Below are 26181 nucleotides of genomic sequence, written 5' to 3'. Positions count from 1 at the left end.
CTCGATGGACGTGAGTTTGAGTGAACTCCAGGAGTTGGTGATGGACAGGGAGGCCTGGTGTGCTGCAGTCCATGGGGTCACAAAGAGTCAGACACGACTGAACGACTGAAATGAACTGAGGGGCAGGATACAAACGAAAAGCAGGGGAAGAAATCTTTGCTTTTCTTAATCACTTTTAGCATATTTAAATTTTGATTATTCCTAAGGTATATTTCATATATTAGTATCCACAGGCAGTTTGATTTAAAGTTCTTATATTGACATTACTAAAGATATTAAAATATACACATTCATTTTGGTAGTAATTTAGTTTTTACTACACTCAAGTGGGAAATCTTTTAAATGAAAACAGCTACTCTGTGCCTGAGCTTAAAGGTGAGTCAAAAGTGACAAAAGAAGAAAAAAATAGTTCTTCTTAAACTAGACTATAAAGTCAAAATGCTTGTGAAAATAATACTGTCCATCCAGCACACACTGGTAAAAACAGCAATGTCTTATTTTTTGGCCAAAATTGTATCAGCTCAACTGTCACACATTCCACATCAACAGATCTGATGCACATGAGAGTTTTTTTTTTTAGAAAAGAAAAATGACTAAATAAATGGACTTCTTTTGATGGACCAAATCTAAAATATGAAACCCATAAAAGCAATCTTTGATAGTTAAAAGGTTATCAGTGTGATACTGCTATAACATCTAGCATAGGAAGAGGAAACAGTGAATAGAAAATAGGAAGAAAGCCAGGCTACTTGTTGAGTCACTCCTTTAGCATGTGCTTGTTTTTTTTTAATATATTTTATTACTTACTGTGTTAAAAGTACTTTCAAACTCAAATAAGACCTCTCAATAGTTATTTCTAATGGGTATACTTTAAAAAAATTTATTGAAGTATAGTTGATTTACAATGTGTTAATTTTCTGTTGTACAGCAAAGTGACTCAGTTATACATATATGTGTGTGTATATATGTGTGTGTGTATACATATATACATATATATATATTTTTCGTTTTCATATTCTTTTCCATTCTGCTTTATCACAGGATATTTTCATCTGACTAGCAAATCTAAAATTTTAAAAGCAGACTCCTAGGAGGAACAACTAGAAAAATTACTAATGCTATACAACGTGAGAGGAAAAGTTATCCACCACCATGCCCTACCCGCCTCACTCCAGCTCCTGCTAAACTAAGCCAAGTAAGTATAACAACGTCTGTGCTACAGAAGGCTTCTACCAAAAGCCTTTAAACCAAGTGAGAGTCTTCTTTCTTCCAATGCTGGGAGGCAGCTCTGAAGTAGAAGTCTTCGTGGCTCCCAGAGGACAGAGATATTTGAGTAAAGCACAAATTTTTGTTTTTTCTTAATATGGTCACAGTCTACAATTATTAAATTAAGATAAAAGAAGATAAACAGCATGATTTTCCTATACCTTGTTTTGAAGAACTTCCTAGATTATGACATTTATACTGGAGTATACCAAATCAGGTGTATAAATCACACTAAGATTAAAAGATGAAACGTGTATAAAGACAAGAATCCTAAATTGCTCTACAGTTTCAAAAATACCTAAAAACACAGATTGGTAAATGGGCTTTTTTCAAGACAACTAAATTTCCATATTAAAATACCACAGTGAAATAAGATAGTCCATAGAACTGAAAATAGGTGCTAAAATTCTCAATTTTTTCTCCTCTTCTCAGCTGCTAGTAACAATCTCTAGAAAGTTATTCAGCTTCAGTTTTCTAAGTCATTAGTCTCTAAATCCTCTTAATTTTTTAGTTAGAAAAATAAAGAACCAAGAGAGTCAGTGAAGCATTTCAAGAAACTAGATTCTGAAAATGAAGTTAAATTCAGACAATGTTGAAATACAAAACTGGAAATACTACTGACACGTATAAAGTACTAGTTTCTGTCGTCAATGGTGACAGTTTTGCATGTTTGTTTTCAAAGTAACACACTCATGACTAGATAAAAAGAAATTGAAGCGCTGGCACACATATATAAAATTTATTAAAAGGCACTGTTATTACTATCTATCCTCCACGGCTCCAGGAAGAGTTTACAAGCTAAGGAAAATCCTTTTCCATGAGTACTGCAGTTACTGGCACTTACAACAACCACATAAGTAGTATGGCTATTCATCACTTAGAGGATAATCTAGTGTAAAGTTACTTTTACTTCTTCTCATCCCATCATCACATCTACTTTCCTTCCTATCAATTTCTGCACATGAAAAAGAAAAGCAAAGTTTAAGCCACAGAAAATGTTAGCTGCTTTCCTAGGAAGCTGAACAGAGCAGCGCTGCATAGTCCTAGTCTTTTCCTTAAGAAAACAAGAACCCAAAGGGGAAGACTCTTGTGCGCGAGAGAAAGTATGTGTATGTGTGAGAGAGAGACACAGAGAGAGAAAGTGCATGTGTGTGTGGTGTTAGGACAGAGAAAGAGAGGATTATTTTAAGACCCAGAGAAATATGAGCACATGATTTCCATATATCAGTGTTAATAGTAATCTGTTTGGTATTTGCCATGTTCAACTGGATCAAACATAAAACTAATAAACTAGAGCTATAAATTATATACCATAGATAAGACAATCAGTTACAGATTGAGAGAGCAGAAAATTCATATTTCATGTCACCTTCAGTAGTATCTATAAAACACATCTCTTAAAACACTATAAACAGAAGGTTTATCTTAAAAGATACACAAATGATTTAAAAAAGTTAAAATCTAGACATTTATAATGGAAAAATTTATTAAATAAAACCATATTAGTATGAAAATGTACCTTAAAGGTTAAGCTATTTAGGGTTCAAAACTTGGACAAGTAAGTGTGCAAATCAAATCACAATTTTTCAGTGAGTTTCCAGACATTGCATAATAAATCTGGAATAATTACAACATTGATCAGTAAAACCCAATTAGAAACAGTTATACCATAGCAAACAGAAATGAATTACCTCGTCTTCGCCCATAACTCCTCGCTGCATGTAAACAAAGGACAAATTGTAAAATGTCAGAACTAAAAATAAGCCCACATAAACAAACATTTATGACATGGAAAGCTATGTGGGCATCTGGAAATTAGAACTACTTTGTCTTAAGAGCTACCTCAATATCATCACACAACATGTGCATGGTATTTTAATATTTACAAAGCACTCTTTTATGTGCCATCTGAACCATATAAAAACTGTGAAATTAACTGGAAATACAAAAGTTATTCTCAATTATGTTAAAACTCATGAATAATATTTGTTTCATCTAATTGGGATAGGAATATGTAACACTTTATGGTTAAATAGCATCCCAAATATTTTTCCCAATGAATGAAGACAACTTGAATTGAATCCTTACTTTTCTACTTATTATAAAAAGTGACACAGCATATAATGTCCAACTAGTAATTCAGGTCAACATCACTTTTTATGCAAAGCCCTGCATGGAAAAATAACTGGAAGACACGTAAGAGTGAAAAAATAAAACAATATTGAACTGGTCCGCTGAAGTTTACAGAGCTTAGATAGACAGAATCCAAGACTCATGTTCAAACTTGCCTAAGTGAAGAAATGATCAATGACAGACTAATGATGCTTTCAATCTTTCTGGTACACTTTATAACAGCTAAGTGTTTATTGTCTCCTCATCTGGAGTAAGAGGGATTCCAATACAAACTATTATTAGTATCTTCAAAAAACAGTACATATGTTAAACCTTTAACAGTGTAAAGCAGAAAGTATTTCAACCTATGTTACTAGCAGTTTACTGATTCCTCATGGAGAAAAAACACTGCAATTTATTTTTATTTTTTTTTTTATAGGTTATAAGCTTTTATTTTTTTTTAATTTAATTTAATTTTTTTTTAAATTTTATTTTATTTTTAAACTTTACATAACTGTATTAGTTGAGTATCAGTTTGATAAAATCTACAACTTGTTTTTAAATAACTTAGCTCCCAAATCCAAGTATACTATGAGTATTTCTACTCTAGAATTAGCAGTGAACCAAAAATAACTGTCAAAATCAAAATCTTAATTCATATTCATTGATTTTTTTTAGGTCTGGGAAAAATCTGTTACTGAAAAATTTCAAGTCAAAATATATATTAAAGGTTGTCAGAAATGTAGTCTCTCCAAAGGTATGAAATTTAAAGGTCAAAGGAAAACATTTTACATCATTAAACACATTCTATTGTAGAGATTTTACAAAATTAAAAAAAAATTATACTAAGGCTTTAATATAAAGAAGTGTGTCTACAGGGTAGGGTTACAGTCTTAGTTCCCCTATAATAAAAAGGGGAGAACCAAACTTGAAAAGTCTTAATCGTTTTTATTTCAAGAAATAAGCCAGTAAATGTAAGGTTTGTATTAGTCTTTTATATAAAGTAACTTCATTAACATCCCTGCATTTTACTGTCTTTACTTAACGTATACTGTATGTACAGACTGTTGTCTTTTCTTATATAAATGCAGACTTAGCCTGTCCATGAGCTCCAGTTAGCTCAAAACCTGGCAGATTTACCTCACCTATATACACATTTATATATAGCTTACCTCTGTGTGTGTTTATGTATATATACAGATTATATTAATATATAGCTTAACTGATCTATATATTAGTTTTGGGTGAGGGTAGTGGTAGAAGTGGCATTTGGAATTTTGTCATCTAGGTCTTCTGAGACATGTAGTCCTTAAGAAAAACAAAAGGTCTCAAAGAGACTGACGGTCAACTATGGAAAATCAGACCCTAGGAATTATAAAAGGAGTTATCAAGAACAGGCTATGGAAGCATGAATTCCCTGAAGTCTTTATAATTGTATTCAGCATCAAAGTGGTCAACAGGCCCCAAAGCACTTCACAGTTTAAATCAAAAGTTGGGCTTCCTGCTTATCTAAAGGCATTAATCTAATATAAATTTGCTTTGGGGAATTTCATTCATGGTTGTAGAGGGTCAAATATTCAAAAGAAAATAAAACTTTTCATCAAATTTAAAGTCATATTATAAAATTATGATTAAGTAATAATGTACGAACTCTAGGGATAGTGAAGGACAGGGAAGACTGGTGCACTCCAGTCCATGGGTCACAAAGAGTCAGACATGACTTAGCAACTGTACAACATAATTCATGATCTATTGAGAAAATTAATGACATCAAAACCAGTTTATGGTCTTAGTTTTTATGTTCTTAGCTAAGGCTAGTCAACATTGAAATAGTGAAAATATGTACAAATGTTCACAGCATCTTAGGTTTCATCTCATTTCTAGGCTTGAACACATTACTTAGAAAGTTTCTCCAACTATCTCATACCTGAGGAATTTTAGAATCCTGTAAAGAGCTATTGCCCTTATTTCTTGGACAACTCTCAGATTCCAAGTCTCTACATTACCAAAAATAGAACTGACTGCAGATGAAGCTAAACCATGTGAAACATTCCCTATTCCCTGTCATGGAAATAACCAATCTCCTACCATTATGCTAACCAATAGTGTGTGTACTCAACTTTTCCTACTAATATTTCTATGTGAATTTCATGGATATGTTCCACTGTAACCAAATCAGAATTATCAGAAATCCTCAGTGAGAAAAGAAAATCATTATAGGTCTAGTAATCATTATGTTTTAATTAAAACAGACTTCTTTAAGCAGTATGCCCCTCCCAAACTCATTTAGAATATGATTTAGAGAAAAAAAAAAAAAAGCAAATAATTTGTAGTATAAAAACACTGTACTTAGAGTATTAACTTTCAGGTACATAGATATATAAAGCATCATAAAAAAGTGAGGAACTGGCTATTTAACATACATTTGTATATACATATGTATATATGTATGTATGTGTGTTACAATATATATTATAGACACACACATACATATTTCTTTGTTTTCAATGAAGGTAATAAGGACGTGAGAAAAGCCTGAAGATCCTTCCTATACAAGGGATGTTACGGTTTGGTCCTGGTTACCAATAATCTGTTTAGATCCTAACCTGCAGCTACTTAAAAAGAAACAGGATAATTCTAGCCTTCTCCTTAGGACCTTTGTGCCCTTAGGTATTTACTCTCAGCAACAGTCTGGGGTACCTGAATTACTGCAACTGGAGGAAGGGACAGGTCATACCAAATCAGCTGGAAATATATTTAAAGGTTAACATTTTCTTGGTGTGAAGCTAAAGACATTATCCCCCCCAATCACAGTCCTTTTCAAGATCCAAAATAAATCTGCTATGATCTACTTCACTTCCATTAGCATCAAAAAAAGAACTGATTGCATACTCAAGATTCCTATTTTCATGACTGAATATACTTAAGACAATTTCATTACTGAGTACATTTTCTTAATTAAAAGATACACATTATTTCCTCCTAAAATAGAACAAGCTCTTGATTACAAACATGGCTGTATGTGGTTAATCACAACAAATCTGAATTTCAAACCAGCTTGCTACCCCCTCCCCACACTTCTGCTCTGTTCCCCTTTTGAAAAATCACATGTACTAATAAAAATGTAAGCTATTTTTCGTGGGAGACATGTGAAGGGAGTACAGTAATAGAAACAAATACTCCAATGATGCACCATTTTGTATTACTTCTAGAAAATATTTTTTTTCACTATTGTTAATTAAAAATGTAAGATTTATACACTTAGAAATACAAACATTAAAGCTGTCATTCTAACATTAGCCAGTAAAACCTTTGGTTTTTCGACAATCTACCCATTGCTATATAATGCAACTTCCCTAAGGTATTTCTAGATGTTAAAGCTAGACTCTTCTACAATATCTGAATTATTCAATAGTGGCAGTGTTCACTAGTCAACTGGACTTCTAACTGAATTGAGGAACACGGTCTATTGTAGGAGCCTATTTGCAGTTATATTCTATGACATTTATTGCTGTTAAAATCTGTTAAAAAAAATCTAAAGAACAACTTCACGAGACATACAGGTATGGGATTATAACTTTTTCTATATCTGAGTAAACAGAGGCTCAGAGTTAACGGATTTGCCAGGGGTACTTCAGAGTTTCACCTATTTTGACCAACTTCCTGACCTTTACTCCAGTCCCTGTTTATTCTTTATTATCCCTTATTTAAAAGGAGTATTTACATGTTTAGCTATCATGCTAATTACTCAGGAAGGTAGAATCACAAAACTTTTACATTGTCTGCCTTATCTTCATAACCCCTAGACCTGAGTTTATATATTATCTTTTAATGGACTCAAGCCTAGCACCACTAAGAACATCACAGATTTCTGCCAGTACTGTATTAGCTAAGGAATGATCTTAAACTGTAAGAGGTGTGTGTTTATTTTAATGTGCATTTGTGAACCATCAAAAGTCATCTTGGGTACCACAAAGGGTAAGTGTATCACACTTGAGAAACACTGCTTGAGGAATCATTTTACTTTTATTGACTCCCAACTTTGAGCTTCTTCCAAATGGTTCTAGTCAGGCTTTCCGAAGTAACGTAAGTCTTTGTCCACTATAAATAACTTCCTTCAAACACCTGAAAATTCCAGTTATGTCTTCTCTTAATTTTATATTCCCCAAACAGATCCAGCTTCTTCATTTATGCACAAGACACGATTTTTACTCTTTCAAAGTCGTTCTGTCACTGTTATCACCCATTACCATAACCGACTTTTACTGTCAGGAACCGTTCTAAATACTTCATGTGAATGAAATCACTCACTTCTCGCAAGATCCTTCTGAGGCAGGCAGAATGCTGTCTCTCTTTTACACGTGAGGACTCAGAGACAAAGGGAAGTTAGGTAAACTGCCCAAGGTCACACGGTTAGAAATAGCAAACTTTGGTTTAAACCCAGATAACCTGGCTCCAGAGTCTGTAATTCCAACCACTGCCAACTACTGCTAAACCACCACATGGAAGAAATACTGATGTAGAATTTATTACCAATATTGATTTTAAAGATCAATAATATCAGCTATGCTTGTTGGTTAAATAATATTACTAAATCAGTTGCCTAATAGTGAGTTAAATTTGTGACAAACTAAAAAGAGCAACAATTTAAAAAGCAGGTCTATGTATTGAGATGCTATAATTTCTTTAATCAATAATATTTCATAATAACTCAGTGTAGGCAGAAGTTTGGTATTAATATCACTTAATTCTCACTTCTCTCTTCAATAACCTTGATGTCTACAAAAAACCCTACATTCTTAACATTTAATACTTTCTTACCCTATAAATATACCCTATTTTCTGCCCTTGCTTTTCCTCTTAACCAAGGATCCCAGATAAGCAAAGCATTCTTTTTTCCTCTCTGGATCCAGTTGTTTCTACTAGCCTAAACACTTCTGATGTCCTAGATTCATCATCATTTTTCTCCCCTGGTCCCTTGTCAGAAGTTCAGAATTTCCAGGATGGCTTACTGTACTGAGTATGTACTATAACTCTAAAATGGAATTCTGTAAAGGATGCTAACATAAAAAATAAAAACAGATTTGTCCATAAGATGTAACTCCTGCCTGCCTTAAATTTATTATTCTCCAAACAAATCCAACTCTTTCATCTATTCACAGGACATGATTTTTTTTTTGAAAATATATATTTAATAAAATATGACTAGGTCTACTATGTGATGGAACACTCAACATCTATATTATTTATAAAGGTTTTAGACAACTGAAGAAGTCAATTAGTTTAATACTGTTTAGTGCAACCGAAAGTATAAACTGGAAAAACAGTGTGGCTACTAAGCTCTGCTCACATAGAACCAACACATTCTATTGTGATTACGATATACTTCTGAATCATTCTATTTTACTATGTATTCAGCAGTCTAAGAACATCTGTGAATGATCTAACAAATTATCTCATACAGCACTTTCCTTCAGATAGACTTGAACAGAATACGTGAAACATATGCAAATTCACTTTTCAACTGAATAGCTTTTCTTAGAAGTTAAAAATAGAAATGTGAATGACCTTTATTTACCACACAGACTGTTCCAAAAGAATTTAAGGAAGTCAGGATCATCAGCATATTAAAAATGTATCATTACCTAAAGTTACTATTTTATAAATCAAGCCATAAAAGTAATAAAGATTATGATCTATTTTCTGTTTTGTAAACTCAATTTCAACAATATAATTTTCAATCACAGATTTAGAATTCAGAGACCAGCTGCTTAAATGATGATATGGTTTGTTAATTCCATGGTAGAGAAAAGGCCGCATGAAGAAGTCCTGGAATGTAATTTTTAGTGCCTCTATGGTCAAAGTCTATGGACTGCTAGATCTCTGTAAGGCCTGGCGTGAACATGACCTCAGTCTAGAGTGCAGAGTCTGTTAATACTGTGACAATTCTACTTCTAACCATCCTAGAAGATCCTCAGGAATAAATAAACCAGTGATTCGACAAGGCTAGCATGTGGTGGGTGCTCAGTACAGAAAGGTCAAATGTTGAACAAATCAATCTGTCACGTCACTTAACGCTTTGCTTCTTCAATTCTTCTTTTATTCCTTAATCCTATCTACCTTGACTATCTCCTAGGTAGCCTAGACTTTCTTCCTATCTTTCCATCTTTACTTAATATTAATTTTTACTTAACACTAGGGTTCACATGGTCTAGCTTCACACTGGCTGTTTTTTCACTCTTTGTTTCTCAACTTCATTGCCAACTTTTTTCAGCAAAGCTTTAGTTGAAGAAGTGTCAAGCCACTCTAGCAATTAATTATGTATTTTAAAGGAAGTCCTATACTATCTTTACCATTCCTTCTTCATCCTTCTTCCCTCTTCTCAGACCTGCCCCCTGAACACACTCTACAATAAATAAGTGACCTTTAAAATTAAAAAACAAATAAATAAATAGAAGCAACCTTTGCAAAGGGTATTTTAATCCTGCTGTGTCTACTCAAAAGTCATGGAAGTGCTAGGTACTGTGACTCCAAATGCAATATTTGTCCAACAGAAAGAAAACAACTTTAATGAAAGTCTATTTATTCTTTTTCATCAGAGTAAAATTCACTGTGTAAACTTTCTAACTAGAATAAATTAAGTATGACTACCATATTTAGAGAATCACAAGTATATTTCCTAGTCGAACATAAACACAAGTATTATAATATATAATAACAGTTTCTACACACTTTGTAAATAGCATCTCATTTCATTCTCATAATGAACTTTGAGACTGCTATTCCCATTTCACAGATGGGAAGCTAAGGCACATGGAAGTTACTTGACAAGTTAATACAATAAACTGGAAGGCTGATACTCAAACTCAGGGCTGCCTCCGTACTCATAGTCATTGAATTAAATCATGCTGTCACAAATATACTTCAATGGCTGCTTTGCCAGTGAGAATATGCTCAAACTCCTAATTCTATTTTCTATACAGGAAAAGTTGCAGCTTCATTTTTATACTTATAAAATGATTAACTTGTATGTATGGGGAAGGTTTAGAGAAACATGTATTCAGTCATCTTTATATACATCAACTGAAAACATAAAATGTTTTTATAAAAACTTACCATTTAACATCAATAGATTGTCAGTTCCTGGATGTGGATAGCTCAATCGACCTTTAAAAAGATGGGAAAGGGAAGTTTGAAGATTATGGAGCTATTTGAAAGGCAAAAAAAAAAAAAAAAAAAAGGGAAGGGGAGTAAGGAGAAGAAATTTACTGAGCACAGTACAGTTATTCAGGAATAAAAAATTAATGTTTAGTTTAAAGTGTATTAACTGAAACTATCTTTGGAAATTGAAAACAGTGAACTTTAGTTCTCAGAATATAAGAGCACAATGTGATTTGGGAGCAACCCTTACAGAATCAAGTTTTCTTTTTTTGGAATGTAAAAACAATGTAGGTATCCGAGTCTTTCAAACTTAATACAGGATGTGAAAATTAAAAAAAAAAAAAAATTCTCAAATCTGTTTGTAATTCTCTCTAAAGATCTATTTTCCCAAAAATCATATTTGAAGGACAGAAACTTATATTCTTAAAAAAACACAACAAAATGTCAAAAAAAAAAACAAAAAAAAACAAAGCCCCCAAACTCTTCTCAACTTGCTCTTGAATTCAATATGATTTTATAAGCTGAATTTAAATAAAGCTTAATAAAAGCATCTTAAAGGTTTTACCACAAATAAATTGGAAATTTAACAGTTTGATATTGTTCAAAGTTTATAAATGAGACAAAAATAAAAACATAAAAAATGCAAATATTAAAGCTTAGGAGTGTAATATTTCTTTTTGAGTCATCCTTCATTAGGGAATTTTGCATTTAGAAAAATACAGAAGGGACGACTACTATATACTGCTGTGGAAGAGAAAAAAGTTGTACATGAACAACTGCTGTAGTTTTACATCATAATATTTATTTGATTAAATCCCAATAGTGAGGATGATCATTTGTTTGTAGTCCATGAAAATAAAGGATTTTCCTCAAATGACTGAATCTCTGATAGACTATTAGAAAGGTACATTAAAATCTGCTTAGAAAACTTTGAAAAATTAAATATCTGTGAGACTGCATTCTAGCAACTTTTAGCACAGCCCTTGAAAAAGACACTACGACAGAGTGCAGTGTATTGATACCAGAGGGAGAAACCAATGGCTGTCAATGAACCTGACAGGATTTGTAGAGTACAGAGTAACTGCATCACCTTTACCGCCTCAGCAAGTACTTTATACTTGAAGGGTCCTCTCCAAAATATCCCACACAAAACAGATACTTTCTACTGGCTTTTAATTATGAAGTTAAAGAATTTTATCATCTCCAGTGCAAGAGCAAGTGGCAAAGGTAATCCAATTCTGACATTAAAACAGATAAGCAGATATATACAGATATATAAGATACTTATATAAGTATATAAGGTACTTATATAAGATACTTATATAAGTATATAAGGTGGTTATATATCTGCAGATATATAAGCAGATATATGTATACGTATCTATACACATAAACACACACACATCATCCGAGTTCTAATTTAACTACACACTTCATTTTCACACTGAACTTAAAATAAATGTTTCTGACCTTCAAAGGACAATTTACCAGCCCTTACTGACTCCTAAGTTTCATGCAGCATGACATTAGTTAACGGAATGCCATACAAGTAAGTTTATTGATGTGCTTTAGTATGGAGTGAGAAACAGGAGAGTAAGTACAAAGGGCATAAGATAAAAGAGTTAGGAAGCAGAGCTCTCTTGAACTGGATATTTCAACAGTGTGGAACATTACTTTGAAGGATCATAGTTTATTTTGGAAATATGCCTATTTCTAAACATCTTGTTGCAGATGACCAAATTTAGAGAACAATTTAAGGCTACAAAAAAATCACTGTTATACTGAGACTGAAAACCAAAATCCCTAACAAAGTGGCAACCTGTATTGCTCTGTTCAGTATAACAAGTTCATTAGTCTGTACACTGATGCTAAGGATACAAACACTAGTGAGATAGTCTCTGCTTATGATGCGGTAGGTGAGACAGACACAAATAAACAATTCCAATACACTTAGCCAAGGGTAAAGAGTTATGTACAGTAGGCTATATTAAAAAAACAAAAACACAAATGAGTATTTAACCAAGTCCAGGGATTCAAGCAAGATTTCCAAGCAAAGTAAACTAAGCAAAGCCTTAAGCCTAGTTCCACTTCAAAAGACACTCAACTTCCAATTGCCACATAATTATCCTCTAATAGGTTCACTGTTCACTTTATTTTTTATCCCAAGACACAGGTAACAAGATATTTTCATTACTAATAGTCTTTTGACTTCTTGGCTTTGAATGGACTTAAAAGGCACACCTTATGTGAAAAGTTCAATAAACAGATATTCTATTTGCAAATGGATAGATATGCGAAAAGATGTTCTAAAATATAATTCTTCAAAGAAGAAAATCTCTCAAGATAATAAAATACTCCAAATTGAAATAAGCAGATTTAGATTTGTTTTAAAATTACCCAGTTACTTTTCCTCTACCATAGTGAAATACTAATACATCTTTTACAAGTAAACTTTCACAGCTCTGTTTTACATGTGAGTGAGTAAGTGTTAATTGCTCAGTCACGTCGGACTTTATGTGGCCTGCCAGGCTCCTCTGTCCACGGGATTTTCTAGGCAAGACTACTGGAATGGGTTGCCATTCCCTTCTCCAGAGGATCTCCCCAACCCAGGGGTAGAATCCAGGTCTCCTGCATTGCAGGCAGATTCTTTACCATCTGAGCCATAAGGGAAGCCCATCTATTTAACAAGGGGTAGTATTAAAATTACTTTCATTAAGAATCTGCCAATTGACAGTAATAACTGACACTGGAGGTTTTACGGGCTTCCCTGGAGAATGGGATTGGCCTAACCCACTCCAGGATTCTTGCCTGGAGAATTCCACAGACAGAAGAGCCTGGCAGGCCACAGTCCATGGGGTTGTGGAGAGTCAGACACAACTGAGCAACTAACACTTGCACTTGGCAGGTTTATGACGTACCAGGAGCTTTTCTTGGAGAAGGAAATGGCAACCCATTCCAGTATTCTTGTCGGGAGAATCCCAGGGACGGCAGAGCCTGGTGGGCTGCTGTCTATGGGGTCGCACAAGGTCGGACATGACTGAAGCGACTTAGTAGCAGCAGCAGCAGGAGCTTTTCTAAGTCCTTTACAGCGAATTACTTAACCCTCACAACAATCCTGACTTAGGTACCATTATCTTCCCATTTGAAGATAAACCATGCCACAAAAGGTTAAACATCTTGCCCAAGATTACAGCACTGGCAGGATTTGATCCAGGCAGATTAGCTCCATCCTTAATCACTATCTTATACTGTCTTCCTAGCTAATAACAATCTGGATCAAAATATGCATTCATTCAATGAAAAAATTCATTCAATGAAAAACTTCACAGAATGATTATGTAGCATAGATAACTTATCCTTTAATACAGAAAAACAAAAAATAGAAAAAAAGCCACATTGCTATAAAACCAGTTTCCCCCTGTTGTCTAAAGGCCTGTGACACAGAGGTAGTTGTAGATTAACACTTGTTTTGTCAATACTAGGACACACAAATGGGCAAAAAGTAGACTTTCCCAACCTTTCTTGTTGTGAAGTGTGCCCATGTGTCTAACGTGTGGTCAACAAATGTAAAACACAACTGGTAAATGAAGTTTCTGGGAAGTATCCTTAAAAGGGAAGCTCTTCCCTTTTCTTGATTGTTTCTCCTGCTTTCTGGAATGCATATGCAGTGGCTCAGCCGAATGAGCCATCTTAGATCATGAGGCAGAAGCTGGGTGTGAAGACTACACGACTGAAGGACCCCGGACCCATGAGAACCACAACACGACTTCTCGGAGTCTTACGTTTATGTAAAAGAGAAAACGCCTATTATATTTAAGCTACTTAGGAGTTTTCTCGGTTATACCAGAACTTTACAGATAAACTCCTCTAGCAGTGAGTTTGAGCAAATTAATTGGACTATTATTTATGAATGTAAAAATATGACAAAATATAGTAACGTCATGATGGTTTTAACATATCTAAAGAAATGGGTATATACTCCCACTTGGTCTCTTTTACATTAAAATACTATAAAATTGAAAATAAATAATTTTGAAAAATCTGTATTCTTAGGTGTTGGTGAATAACTAGAAGACCTACAGTACCTTAAAAATTGTCTTATTAGTCTATTATTATTTTAACAATAGGCATAATACATATACAAAAAGACAATTCATGTTAGCCATTTCAGATGCATATTCAGTTCAGTTCAATTCAGTTGCTCAGTCGTGTCCGACTCTTTGCGACCCCATGAATCACAGCACACCAGGCCTCCCTGTCCTTCACCAACTCCCGGAGTTCACTAAAACTCATGTCCATCCAGTTGGTGATGCTATCCAGCCATCTCATCCTCTGTCGTCCCCTTCTCCTCCTGCCCCTAATCCCTCCCAGTATCAGGGTCTTTTCCAATGAGTCAACTCTTCGCATGAGGTGGCCAAAGTACTGGAGTTTCAGCTTCAGCATCATTCCTTCCAATGAACACTCAGGACTGATCTCCTTTAGAATGGACTGGTTGGATCTCCTTGCAGTACAACGGACTCTCAAGAGTCTTTTCCAACACAGTTCAAAAGCATCAATTCTTCAGCACTCAGCTTTCTTCACACTCCAACTCTCACATCCATACACGACCACTGGAAAAACCATAGCCTTGACTACATGGACCTTTGTTGGCAAAGTAATGTCTCTGCTTCTCAATGTGCTATCTAGGTTGGTCATAACTTTCCTTCCAAGGACTAAGCGTCTTTTAATTTCATGGCTGCAATCACCATCTGCAGTGATTTTGGAGGCCCAAAAAATAAAGTCTGATACTGTTTCCACTGTTTCCCCATCTATCTGCCATGAAGTGATGGGGCCAGATGCATATTACTGCATCAAAAAATACTGACAAATATGACAACTGCATACAACTTACCAACTATAAAGATAAATTATTCACAAGGCAATACTTAAAGATATGTGATAAGTTAAGCCAATATTAGACTATTCATATATATATTCATATATATATATATATTTATTGATAGGTATCAGCATGTAAGTTCTTTCTCCAAACTACTTACTACCAACACAAAGAACTTATTAGTGATAAAATGATAACATTTATTTCATGTTTCCTTAGATTTATAAACATTCTTTTAAAGTTATAGAAATATGAATTAGAAAGGATAGAACAAAGCAATCATTTCTCCAACATTTCTTAATGCTTGTGTATTCTCAAATTTAAAGCTTCTAGTTAATGAGAAGATAGCCATTTGATGAGTTTAGTTGCTAAGTTGTGTCCAATTCTTTTGTGACCTCACAGACTGTAGCCCAACAGGATCCTCTGTCCATGGGATTTTCTAGGCAAAAATCCTGGCATGGGTTGCCATTTCCTACTCTAGGGAATGGCCCTGACCAAGGAGTTGAATCCACGTTTCCTGCATTGGCAAGCGAATTCTTCACCGCTGAGCCACTAGGGACGCCCACTCGATGTAGCGTCTTACTTCCTTTCCCTGATACCATATTCTCTTGGTTCTCCTCTATCAGCAGCCACTCCTAAGGTCTTCTTTGCAAGTAATTTATGTTCCTCCTCTTCTCAACCCTTAAATGCTAAAGCTCCAGTGGTCAATCCTCAGACTTCTCTCTCTACACTGCTCCCTAGATGACATTGCTGCTAAGTCTGTTAAGTCACTTCAGTCGTGTCCAACTCTGTGCGACCCCATAGACATCAGCCCCCCAGACTCCCCCGCCCCTGGGATTCTCCAGGCAAGAACACTGGAGTGGGTTGCCATTTCCTTCTCCAATGCACGAAAATGAAAAGTGAAAGTTAAGTCGCTCTCTTAGCGACCCTATGTACCGCAGCCTACCAGGCTCCTCCATCCATGGGATTTTCCAAGCAAGAGTACTGGAGTGGGGTGCCATTGCCTTCTCTGCTAGATGACATTACCTGCTACCAAAACTTTATATGTCATCTCTAAGCAGATTACACTCACATTGTATCTCTTAACTGCAACTCTCTACCTTAACTCTTTATTTCCCCAGATTAGTATACAGTACTTTTTCCCAGTAGTTTGCTCATCTCCAAACTTTGGGTTACCTTATTCCCCACTCTGACTAATCTGTGTATAAATCTGTCACCTGTTCTCTTATCAACACAGAGCCCAACCTGACTACTCTTCACCAGCTCCTTCACTGTCTGCCTGGCCTAAGCCATCCCCATCTCCTCACAGATGGCCAGAATAACCTCATGGTCTTGTCTCCACTCAGCAGTGATCCTTCTAAAACCTAAGTCAGCTTATATTGCTCTATTGCTTAAAACCCTCCCCCACTTATCTGGCCCCCCATCATCTACCATTCTAACCACAATGGCCTCTGCTATTACCCAAACATAGCAGGAGCATTCTCATTTCAGGATCTGTATACTTCCTCCCCTTTTTGATCCAAAATGCACTTACCTACATATGACCAAAGTCACACCTCTCACTTCAGTTAGGTCTTTAACAGATGCCATCACAGACCATCCTGTCTAAAGCAGCAGCTTCATTCTTTCTCTGTGCCCTTGACACTATGCTTCTGCCTTCAAACAGAGGCAGATTGACAACACTGATTCCTGTTGTCTCTGTCTTTCATTAAACAGATCCATGAGGGCAAGACTGTCAATTTTTATTCCCTACTTTATCTCTAGCATGTAACACAGAGCTTGGTACATAACAGATTCAAATATTTATTAAATGGATGAAAAAAAGTCTCATTCTGTTATGTGAACTATGACCTTGATCTAAAGCACAGTACCTAAATATGCATTTGTATGTGAGACAGGGAAAAGACATTCTCTCAGTGAATGGAGAAAACAAAAAAAAAAATCACAAAACAAGCTTTTATCAATTCATTTCTTAACCCCTTAAATATGGGGAGGGGAGGGAAAAAGACAAGTCTTATTTTTGCTCTTTGCCAAGATTAATTTTTCCCATCCCCACAACTGTTTTCTTTTTCTTTAATGAATGCATCCAAAAAATGATCTTCAAAGCCCCAATATTCACAGTTAATGATGCCAACCAATTTCTCATTAGTGATGAGAAAGTTGCTGAACAACAATGCCACACGTTCTGCCAACTCTTTTAAACAGAAAAAAAAGAATCACACATAAAGAGTTTGAATTAGAATAGTTAACCAACTAATAAGAGAAGTGGTATGGTGTGGTGGTTCAAAGCACAAACTTAAGAACTATTAAATTCCACCAGCTACTAGCAATGAAATTTAGATATTTATTATTAGTAAGCCACCATAATCATCCAACTGTAAATTAAGGCTAAATATCTACCCTTAGTTGTGATAATTAACTAAATTAATATATACATGTAGAGTTCTGAGAACAGAGCTTAGCATATATCAAAAGTTCAATAAATGATAGCTATGATATGTTATATATTGGGTACATATATTAAACCAACACACATACACAACACTCTTAAATAAGAACTAATTCTTCTTTTTTATGTGCTTTAAACAAGGCATTGCTCCCACTGCTTTGGTAGTCTCTTCTCATATTTCTTTCATTATCTACATTTCACCTTTATTTTGAAACCCAATTAGGAAAAAAAAAAATGGTTCACAGGAAGCCTGGTGAAATCCACTCAGAATGTGGTCATTACCAACCTTGAATAACTTCAGTCTCTGCTCAGATCCAAAGGGCAGGACAGTCATTCCTGACCTCACTCCCAAATCTGAATGCATGCCTCATAAAAGCCTAAGAATAAGATCATACAAATGTAGAAAAGACCCTTAGATCCAGATTCCAAGAAAGCAACAGGATCATTCCTTACCTTCATCTAATAAAAGCCATCAGTCTACTTTAGTTTCCAGGAAAATTAATCAAGCTAATTCACTCTTAAATAAGGATCCCATTATAATTTTCTTCACCTAATATTTATAACTTTCAAAACATTTATCCAATTAATACTAGACCATACATTAGGGGGGCTTCCCCAGTAGCTCAGCTGGTAAAGACTGCAATGCAGGAGACCCTGGTTTGATTCCTGGGTTGGGAAGATTCCCTGGAAAAGGGATAGGCTACCCACTCCAGTATTCTTGGGCTTCCCTGCTGGCTCAGCTGGTAAAGAATCTGTCCTCAATGCGGGAGATGTGGGTTTGATCCCTGGATTGGGAAGATCCCCTGGAGGAGGGCATGGTAACCCACTCTAGCATTCTTGCCTGGAGAATCCCCATGGACAGAGGGACTTGTGAGGGCTACAGTCCCTGGAGTCTGTAAACACCAAGGAACATAGAATATGAATAAGTTTCTTTTAAGTATAACCACAGAGAAAGACAAAAACAATAAAGGGCTAAACTTAAGTCGTTAATCATCTGATAAGATAATGTTTTATTGTAAAATCACTTCAATAAAACTGGTACTAACTGATATATGCAATTAAATGTTAAAATCATGTTGCCCTAATGGTCACAAAACTTTAAATTATAAAAGGGTTTATTAACAAAAGTAATACTGAGAATAACAAATGGACAATCAAACATTATCAGTGATAGTACAAACTGACATAAAACTTAAAAATAAATTGGCAAAAGTGGGGGTGGGGTGGGATGATTTAGGAGATTGGGATTGACCCAGACACATTACTATGCATAAAACAGATAACTAATTAGAGCCTGCTGTATAGCAGGGAGCTCAGTGCTCTACAGTGACCTAGATGGGAAGGAAATCCAAAAAAGAGAGGGTTTTGCATACATTGAGCTGATGCACTTCACTTTACAGCAGAAACTAACACAACACTGTAATGCAACTATACGCCAATAAAAATTAGTAAAACAATAAACTTAGTCACGCTTAGGGAATTAAGACTGCTGGTCACCACCATGGTCTGATTCCACAAGAGTGGGAAATCTGTGAACTATCTCAGCAGCAGCAGACATCAACCAAGGACCACAGGTCAAGTAGCAACCAGGCTTTCAAAAGACACTGTTTTAGAGCCAGAGAAAGAAGGATTCCACTTCCAAACTGAGACTCTGCCCCTCACTTATGAGTTTCCTTCCTTCTTACGCTTATTGAGACAGGCTGGGACCTGGGACCCTTTGCTGCAGTGAGCTCACATGCACAAAGGTCTATTTGAGCATCAGAATACAAAGAAACCATACGGAACTAAAAATAAAGTGCCTACATGTGCAGTTGCAGCACATTATGAACAATAAGATACAAAAATATCAAAAACTCAACTGCCACTTCTGAGGCATCAGGAGCAAAAGCACGGTACTGTGCATGATCTATCCCGGCACATAGTGCCTCCAGGGCCACCAAGGGTGGATGGACCACTTAAGCCACCCCCTGGCCTGACCCACAGATCCACCCCTACCTTCACCCCATTTAAAGGACTAGTTCCCTCCCCCCTCTCAGGGAGCATAGGAGAGAACAGTGAAAATCTGTTACTTGTTTTCACTCCCTTTTGCTATAGCAGGAGTCAAAATAAACCTTGCCTCTCGTGGTGGCTTAGACAGTAAAGAATCTGCCTGCAATCCAAAGGACCCAGGTTCAATCCCTGGGTCAAGAAGATCCCGTGGAGAAGGGAATGACAACCCACTCCCGTATGCTTCCCTGGAGAATTCCGTGGACAGAGGAGCCAGACGGCTATAGTCCATGGGGTCGCAAAGAGTCGGACGAGACTGAGTGACAAATACTTTCACACTTTGGGGGGAAAAAAAAGTTGGCAATATGTGTCTAGTGCCTTGAAAACAAATGTAATGTCTATTCTATGGAAATAACCTCAGAAAAAGCTCATTGACTTTCATTTAAAAATTTAAATACCCAAATGTACAACAGCAGGGGAACAGTTATACAAACTATTTTGCATGCATATAAATAATTTTAAGTTCTAAATAAATACTGATAAAATTTTTTGGACCATTGTTTAATCTTTCAACCAATAATTCACTGAGCCTGTTCTATTTGGTTGGCACTAATACAGATGCTGATTCAAGATAAGGCAAAAACAGAAGTGGTCAATGCTCCCATGATACACTCTCATGTGAATAGAAATACACACTGAAAAAAAAATAACTGAATCAGAAATAAATGAGAAAAGTGCTCCAATTGAAAATTTACATGGTTGCTTAGTAATCCTTACAAAGTAACCCACTACTGACTAGAGTGTCAAAGAGGCTTCACTAAGGAGGTACCTGAACCAGGGATTACAGAATCTTCCAACTGAACATGGAGGAGTGAATACATGAGCTCATCTCTGCTGCTTTCTGAAACCCCTAAAATGTCAGCATAGAAGTTTTAAAGAGGCATAACCACCATTAGGACAAAGAGAATTGGACAGGATCACAGAAGAATCATATCGCATTTTCAAAAGCTGTGAACATGAATGGCTGATTGGTAGTTGACTGTGGAGACCAGAAATCACCAAAAACACTAAAGGCAACCTGGTGTGTACATGGGGAAGATTATCAAGAAATAAGCCATTTACTATAACGAAAGACCCCAAAAGTTGAGAAATAAGCAGCTCTGGTTATCATTCAGAGTAGATATGAGTAGAACTGAAAACTGGGAGGTGGATGATTGGTTCAAGCAGAGACACCTGCAGCCCCTTCTCTGGCTCTTCTAAGAAGGCTAACTAGGCAGGACTACAGCTTTTAGGCTGAAGAATGGAAGACAGACATCCAAGTCCATTCCCCAGAACAAAAGAAAATACATGAACACAGATACTGTGACATACAGATCCACTAACAGTAATGCTCACTAGATCATAAGCTGTAACTACATACAGTTTCCAATCACCATTTCTGTTTTATCTTTAAAAATGAATGGACAGCAAAAGATCATAAGATACTGAACAAAAGTCTCCAGCATGAGAAAAAAAAGAGAACAAAACCAAACAATTACAAAAGAGGAACTTAAAAGAAGCATAGACAATACAAGGAACTGGAAAAATAATAATGTTTAAACACTCCAGAGAAATAAGATCAAAGAATAAAAATAAGAAAGTTCTGAGAATTTTTCTAAAGAGGGTCTTAAAAGTCATTCAGAGAAAATTTTTTAAGTAAAAAAATCATTAGAAGGATTGAAAGTAAGAGATGAGGAAACCCTTCCAAAAGCAAAACAAAATATAAAGTCATGGAAGTTAGAAACCAAATGTTGAATATAGGAGACAATATTTCAAGAACAGCAATTTCAGAGACAGGTAATATAAAAAATAAAAGAGAAGAAATTATTAAAAAAAAAAGGTACGAAAATTTTCCAAGAACTGAAGGAAATTAATCTCTGAAATAGGAGGACTCAACTAATGTGCAATATAAGAAATAAAACAAGAAAATGGAATGAAAGAAGGAAAGATGAAAGGAAGAAAGGGGAAGAAGACAGACCGGTAAAGTCCCCTACCATCATACACAGGAAGACCCATATTCATTAGTACAAAATTTCAGAACCACAGGCATGAAAATATTCTAAAAGCTTTCAGTAAAAAAAGTAAAATTAAAAAACAGAAAACAAGACAATCATACAAATGAACAGGTTTTAGAATGGTGTTAAATTTAACCCTGGAAGTAATGAAGCATTGCTTTCAACATTCTAAATCACTAATACATAATTCCACACGAGCCTATCATCTTATGTAGGTAGAATAATCATGTTTTCATACATACAAGCCTCAAAATTTATATCCCATCTGAAAGAAGGTTGTAAGATAGGCCCAATAAAACATATATAAATCATTAAGAAAGAACATGGAAATTAGGACATGAATCCCAAAGGAATAAGGAATTCTTGGGCTTAAGGAAACCACAAAATGACAGTTATGATGGGCTACAAGAATACTCACACCATTGTGGGCGGGGTGGGGGGGAGACAATTTATATGACTATTTGCTGTTTTTACATGTTCCAAGAAGCTTCAGTGTTTTACAAATATATTCTGGGATGAATTAGTGTAAGTACTTAGAAAACTAAGCAAACAAACCAAAAGAGACAATGATAAATTCCAGGAAAAACAGTTATATGAGAAAGAAAATGTTACAGTACAAAACATATGAGGTTCACCTGTAAATAACATTTGTATTATCACAGTAATTGCATCCTCTAAACAAAAGTGGTCCTAAAATAGTTTTCAGAGGACAAAGCAGTGAAAATGTTGGGGGTATGGGTAAATCAAATTAGACAGTCTACAGACAATACCTAAAATGTAAGAAATATAAAGCATAAGCATATTATTTACAAATAATTACGCCAAGAATAGGTACAGTTGAAAGTGGCTACATCCAAAGAACAGAAATCAGAAGTAGACAGAGCAGAATGAAGAAAGACTTCTATTTTTTCTTCTATAAACCTTATGGCACTATTTTACCTTGTAATCTATGTACATATATTTTTTAAACTAACTTTTTGAAAGTTAACCAGGTTAGAGGGAAGGTAACTATTTGAATATCTCAAATATATTATGTTTATATATTTAAAAAGAAAAAATGAGAAAAATTATATACCAAAAATATTAAACATGGTTATTTTAGCTTGTGGAATTATTGATAATTTTAAAATTTTTTCCCCCAAGTTTTTCCAAATTTCCTTTAATGCATACACACTACTTTTTGAAATAAGAAAAACATTTCAAAGAATAAAGTCCTATATCCTGCAGGAAAACCTTTCATTAGAGACTCTCAGATACTTTTCAAATACTATAAGCTGCTAAAATTCATAGGCTCAGTTATCCCATGTATTTATCACTTCAGGTTCTATATAAAAAATATTCTTTCTGCTTTTATTTTCAATTTAAAAATAAGGGCTGTAAGCTCATATTTAAAGTTCTAGGATAGATGCTTTGCATGAGTAATAAACTTTTAATAAATACACATATGCTTTGAATAAATGTGATTTTTAAGAAAATTCACTGTCATTTCTGTGCGATAGTTTTTAGTTTTTAGAAAAGAAACTGTAATCTTATATAAGTCAAATCATTTAGTTGACTATACAAAGATGCTTGGAAGAAATAACAACTCTAAATTTAATAATATTGTTGCTAAGAGAAATATCTAAAACGAAATAAAAATTTAAAATCTCTATCCATGATACCATATTTCAAATGAATCTTCTACAACAAGAACTTATACAATCACACTTTCAAAATTTCCTTTTCAATCTGCAGATAACACTGACAACAGAAGTTCTACTCTAATAAATTGTTCCGTTAAGATGAACTAAATTCTGAATAGTTGGGGGTAAAGGTATCAAGTATGTCACAACAGTGATCACCTCTTAAAATCAGAACACATTTAATAAAATGTATATGGCTTCTATATAATTTAGTCCAAAAATAATTATTTTTTTCCTCTTTATCAAAGGCCAATGATCTACAGAAAAAGAAAACAAAATCAATTAATTAAAAGGGAAAGAACGTGTAAATTCTACTTATTCCTTTTTAAAATAGAAGGAAACATTTTACTTAAAAACTGAAAGCATACATAGCAATCTATTATCTTGTTTTGGAAAACGTTCTAATAAAATGATTTTCATCTATACTTTTTTTCGGCACATGTGAAAATTTTGACTTCAAGCCACACAGGTGGCTGAAGAAAAGCAAAATGGTTCTGGGAAATACATGCCTCTCTATCAGAGTTATTAATAAGCTAGGGCAGTTTAAGAGGAGGGAAGTAACTATACTTTGACATGGATATTGCTGGTATCAGTTTTATTTTTCGCTCTGCTCTATTTTAATAAAAACCACTCAATTTTTTTAAACTTCTTATAGATTTCTTCGATCTTGTTCTAATAGAGGAGAGTTTCTTAAAAGTGTACTCATCACATAACCTGCCATGGCTAATTTCTAGAACAGGGCCCTGAAGCTGCATGTTAAACATGCTCTCCAAGTCTGAAATAATTTTTTTTTTCTAATTATGAAATTTGATTGCTTTTTAAAGACTTTTTTTTAATATGGACAATTTTTAAAGTCTTTTTTGAATTTATTACAATACTGCTTCTGCTTTATGTTTGGGTTTTTTCGGCCACAAGGCATGTGGGATCCCCAACCAGAGATCAAACCCACACTTCCTGCGCTGGAAGGTGAAGTCTCAACTGCTGGACAGCCGGGCAAGGCCCCAGAAGCTCTTAAGCTCGAAAATGTAAGTTCTCACACCAGAATTTTAGAAACCGATACAAGTTATTTTGTGACTCTACTTAAATTGTAAACTGTGGCTTCACCTGATGAGTCCAATGTGATAGTTACTGATGTGCTCAGACGCTCAGTCCTGTCCCACTCTTTGTAACACCATGAACTGTAGCCCACAAGGCTCCTCTGTCCATGGGATTTCCCAGGCAAGAATATTGGAGTGGGTTGCCATTTCCTCCTCCAGGGGAATCTTCCTGGCCCAGGGACTGAACCTGTGTCTCTCACATCTCCTGCACTGGCAGAGTTCCACAGAACAGCAAGGAGAGAGAAGAAAAGTCTTTTTAAGTGAACAATGCAAAGAAACAAAGGAAAACAACAGAATGGGAAAGACTAGAGATCTCCTCAAGAAAACTGGAAACACCAAGGGAATATGTCAGGCAAGGATGGGCACAATAAAGGACAGAAATAGCAAGGACCTATCAAAAGTAAAAGATATTAAGAAGATGTGGCAAGAATACACAGAAAAACTATACAAAAAAGGTCTTAATGACCCAGGTAACCACAATGGTGTGATCACTCACCTTGAGCCAGACATCCCGGAATGCGAAGTCAATTGGGCCTTATGAAGCATTACTACTAACAATGCTAGTGGAGGTGATAGAATTCCAGCTGAGCTATTTAAAATCCTAAAAGATGACGCTGTTACACTCAATATGTCAGCAAATTTGGAAAACTCAGCATTGGCCACAGGAGTGGGAAAAAAAATCAATTTTCATTCCAATCTCAAAGAAAGGCAATGTCAAAGAATGTCCAAACTAATACAACTGAACTTATTTCACATGCTAGCAATGTAATGTTCAAAATCCATCAAGCTAGGCTCCAGCAGTACATGAACTGAGAAATTTCAGATGTACAAGCTAGATTTAGAAAAAACAGAGGAACCCGAGATCTAATTGCCAAAATTCACTGGATCATAGAGAAAGAGAATTCCAGGAGAACATCTACTTCTGCTTCACTAACTATGCCAAAGCCGTTAACTGTGTGGATCACAACAAACTGTGGAAAATTCTTTAAGTGATGGGAATACCACACCACTTGACCTGCCTCCTGAGAAACCTGTATGCAGGTCAAGAAGCAACAGTTAGAACCAGACATGGAACAACAGATTGGTTCCAAATCGGGAAAGGAGTCCGTCAAGGCTGTATACTGTCACCCTGCTTATTTAACTTCTATGCAGAGTGCATCACACAGAATGCTAGGTGGGATGAATCACAAGCTGGAATCAAGACTGCAGGGAGAAATATCTACAACCTCAGATATGCAGATGATATCCCTCTAATGGCAGAAAGTGAAGAGGAACTACTAAAGAGCCTCTTGATGAGGATGAAAGAGGAGAGTGAAAAAGATGATTTAAAACTCAGCATTCAAAAATAAGATCATAGCATCCAGACTTGTAACTTCATGGCAAATAAATGGGCAAAAGTGGAAACAGTGATAGATTTTACTTTCCTGGGCTGCAAAATCACTGAGGATAGTGACTGCAGCCATGAAATTAAAAGATGCTTGCTCCTTGGAAGGAA

General features: G+C 35.3%; 1 protein-coding gene across 8 annotated transcripts in view; it reads right to left on the bottom strand.

Annotated features, from left to right (window-relative positions):
• CPEB2 (cytoplasmic polyadenylation element binding protein 2) overlaps positions 1-26181 on the bottom strand; it is a 68903-nt gene that overhangs the window by 22947 nt on the left and 19775 nt on the right. For 3 of the 8 annotated variants that reach the window (XM_055589120.1, XM_055589121.1, XM_055589125.1), the window contains one exon: positions 10495-10545. The exons of 3 other annotated variants lie outside the window; for them this stretch is intronic. In XM_055589120.1, the coding sequence (XP_055445095.1) occupies positions 10495-10545 (51 nt within the window). Of the gene's footprint in view, positions 1-2957; positions 2982-10494; positions 10546-26181 lie in introns of all 8 variants that reach the window. 2 more of the 8 variants (XM_055589119.1, XM_055589123.1) reach the window with 1 other exon arrangement.

The sequence above is a fragment of the Bubalus kerabau genome, chromosome 7 (genome assembly GCF_029407905.1).
Source record: "Bubalus kerabau isolate K-KA32 ecotype Philippines breed swamp buffalo chromosome 7, PCC_UOA_SB_1v2, whole genome shotgun sequence".
Lineage (NCBI taxonomy): Eukaryota > Metazoa > Chordata > Mammalia > Artiodactyla > Bovidae > Bubalus > Bubalus kerabau.
This window is presented reverse-complemented; position numbering and strand designations above follow the sequence as displayed.